The sequence below is a fragment of the Centrocercus urophasianus genome, unplaced genomic scaffold, assembly GCF_019232065.1.
Source record: "Centrocercus urophasianus isolate 14NV4802_14NV808 unplaced genomic scaffold, USGS_Curo_1.0 seq_30, whole genome shotgun sequence".
In the NCBI taxonomy this organism is placed as follows: domain Eukaryota; kingdom Metazoa; phylum Chordata; class Aves; order Galliformes; family Phasianidae; genus Centrocercus; species Centrocercus urophasianus.
The window spans coordinates 11,029,155-11,032,628 of NW_024884867.1; the positions used below are offsets into that span (position 1 = coordinate 11,029,155).

At 39.1% G+C, this 3,474-nt stretch overlaps 1 protein-coding gene across 2 annotated transcripts in view; it reads right to left on the minus strand.

The window, feature by feature from the left end:
* Positions 1 to 444: 444 nt before the first annotated feature.
* The window catches only part of LOC122165840, a 30,921-nt gene continuing 27,891 nt past the window's right edge, over positions 445 to 3,474 (minus strand). For both annotated transcript variants that reach the window (XM_042829203.1, XM_042829204.1), the window contains one exon: positions 445 to 3,054. In XM_042829203.1, coding sequence (XP_042685137.1) covers positions 2,317 to 3,054 — 738 coding nt within the window. In that variant the 3' untranslated portion in view covers positions 445 to 2,316. The remainder of the gene's footprint in view (positions 3,055 to 3,474) is intronic.

The following is a 3,474-nucleotide window of genomic DNA, read 5'->3' on the forward strand; positions in this document are numbered from 1 at the left end:
CAGGTGGAACTACTACAGCACTCAGAGCTTCTGTTTGTAAGTTGTGAAGGATTTCAAAATGGAGGAAAATCTCTTTCAAGTTCTTTGAAGGTACAAAACGAAACATACTGACATCTTTAGCAGTAAGTTTTAGTGATCTGTCTAAAAAAAAATAGGAGCTTCAAAAGCAAGCCGGGAATTTAAGCTTCAGTCTCCCATATGCTGTGCTTCTGTTTGCTCATGGTTGACTCTGCTCTTGGGTTACAAAGGTGCGTATAGAGAAAGTCAGTGAGTAAACGACCTCAGTAGTTATGTTACTGAGGAGAAAACCACGCTCTAAAGCTTGGGCTTAACAGAATGCTGCAGTGGTGGCACTGGTGTGCATCAGGGCGCATCTTGGTGCTCTGGGGCAACATCTATCCAACTTAGCATTTCAGTAAAATAAATGTCATTACATTGCAGAAATTAACAGTTAAACATACTTTTATTGGAAAAAAAAGTCACTTTCCCAGCCCATCACATGTAGGTATTGTCAATAACTGAACACAGTTACTTTTTCAGAGTAGATTTTAGTACTTCAATCTCTAGAAATGTAATAAGTAACGTAACATTGACTCTGTTTTACAATGTGTATGAATTTAACACAGTGGAAATCATTAGATATTTCGAAGCCTGCAGTATTCTTTTTGTCATAAATATATTAATTCATCCCTCTGAATTATGTTACATTAATTTAAAAATAAAGCAAAGAACTTAGAGACAGACTCTTATGCTTCAAAACTATTCAACGCCATCTGGTAATAATAAATGCTGAGGTTTGTCTGCTGTTTGTTTGAGTCAACTGCCACAAGGCATGTTTTTGCTGCCACTGTTACTAGATGCAAGGCTTATGTCTGTGTAGACACATACACGAAGTATTAGGCAAAACCTACAGTCTTGTGTTGCATATCTCAGACATTAATAGGTGGCAGATGGAGGCTGTAACAGCAGGTGAAATCATAAATAATTCAGTTAAATATTCCAGGAATCAGACTTAAATGCTTTAACATAGAAGGATTAAGATGACTCACTTGTCACACACTGTAGCTAATACGGGAGACTTGTATGGGAGATTTCTTCCTGGCACCTGTTCAATAATATAATTTGCTTTAAAATAGTGTCTTATGTCAGCTGTAAAATACAGCTTCCTAGGGGATTTTTTTTTTTTTTTTTTTTTTAAAGCAAAATAATTCTAAATTGTGAGTTAAATATGCAAGATTCTTTAGCAAAGACAGGAAAATGTCACCAAAATGTCACCAGAAGGTAATTACAACAGTGATGGGATTATTAAAGGCAATAGGACAAGCGAGCTTCCCTTTGGTTCTGTGCTCCACTGACTGCCCTGGATTTGTAATCAGAGTGGCACAGGTACTTATTTTCTAAAATTAAAAAAAAAGAAAAAAAAATCACTCAAAGTTTGCTGTATTTGATTTTGCCTCTGAAGTCTTGCCTGCAAAAGAAAGGGAAATAGTTCTCCAGTCAGTGTGCATTACCAGTAATAAATAGTTGGTGAATATAGGATCAGAGCAGCTGCAAATATCCAAGTGTTGGATGCTGAGGACTGTTCCTAATGAGTATTTCAGTATCTTTGTACACGTGTTCCTGTTGCCAGGAGGAGTTGCTTAAAAATGTAGCGGACTGAGGCACTGTAAGCTTATGTAGATCTAACAGAAATAAAGCTAGATCAGGCTTCAATAAAATTAGCATACAGTAGAGTTTTGCTCAGCTTATCTGTACTCTTCTTTAATGAGTTAGTATGTGAGATAATCTTGATTTTCAATATTAGAGATGTTAATGCTTGGTAAACTTTGTGCTAGAGTGCAGAAGTTATGAAATGTTTAGAATTGTTTACAAAACAGTATGCAAACGTGCAAGAGGAATTCTAATTTGAACAGGCACACCTATGAGCACAGTTTAACTCATAGCTTCTACCAGAAGGATTCAAGTGGTACCACAGTGACACAGGACTGACATTTCAGATATAAACCATGATGTAACCATCTCAGATGACTTTCATATCTCATTCCAGACAAGATTTCCTGCATTGTGAAATACCTTTTCAGATGCTTTCATGAATAAAGCATATCAAAATTCCATGCAGAAGAATAGGTTTGAGGTTAATGAGTAAAAGGGAGGATGGTGTAGCTGTAATCCCAGTGGTGAGGCAAAGACTATTCTGTGAACAAAGCTGTGTCCATGTATAGCTGTCAATCACACAACTGCTTGGCACTGCTTCCACTCTGTTCGTGTGCCTGCTGCCTCTCTTTGTGAACGGGTGGTTCGGTCTTTCTGAGAGTATCACTGGACTGTAGTTTGACATAGTGTAGGAGCAGCCAGGGTATCAAAGTTCTGTGAGGTCTCACTACTATTAGCATCTACAACTGATGAGCTCTGCTGGTCCCTGGAAGAGTTAGGGACCTTCACCTGACCTTTGTACAAACCAGGAGATTTTGCCCAGAATGGAAGATTTGATGTTAAACTGGCAGAACTGTTGCCCTCCACAGTCAGAACCACTGGTTGTTTATCTGGCACTGTTACTGCATACACAGCATTTGGCTCAGACAGATGATCTCCACATTGACTAAGATGTTCAGCTAGGACCAGAGGCTGCTGATCATCTCCTTCTTCAGAAATGACAAAAACTGGTTTGTTTTTATCTCCTTCTCCCCCAAGGTCCTTTGTTTTTGAAGCATTGGCCAAGTTGATTTTCAAGGGGTTGGAGCTCTCTAGAGCGCTCTTGGGGCTTTGGCTGTTAACTGGAGATGCTGCCCCTAGATGTCTGGAGGAATCCAAGGACCTCACACGTTTGTTGTCAGGGGAACCAGCTAAAAATCCAAAGTAATGATTTCCAAACCTGGATTTCTTCAGGTTGCAGGAGCTTAGCTTCCGCTGCCTTTGTGCAGACAGAGTGAGGGGGTATGAGGCATTGCTGACAGATGAATCGGAGTAAACCGTTTCTGAAGGTCCCTCTATCTCGGTGGCTGAAATCACCTTTCTGGTTGGAACACCTTGGATTCTTGCAGCTGTAGGAAAACCCTGTGCAAAATAATAATAAATTAGTAGTCATGCTTTGAAAAGTAACTCTCTTAAAAAGCATTGATCCCAAGGGAACTAACTGAAAGTTAAAATTCCTTGTTATGGTACAGGTAAGATATTTTCTTCTGCAAAAGTCTGTTACTACCATCAAAGAACATCCTCTATTAGCTTTGTAACAAGCTGTGTTGCTTTGATGGCAATGGTCTGTGAGACCTATACATATATATCCCATGTCTACGGATTCTTTGCTATGCAATAGCAATATGTCAAATTTAAGGTGTCACCAGGGGAAAAAAAAAAGAATATGTTAGAAAACTCAATGAATGCAGCTTCTTAGCACTTCAGGAAGGCCAGAGTAAATTACAATAGAGTTAGGCAAAAGAATTCCCAGTACACTAAGCAAGATGGGCCAAGATGTGC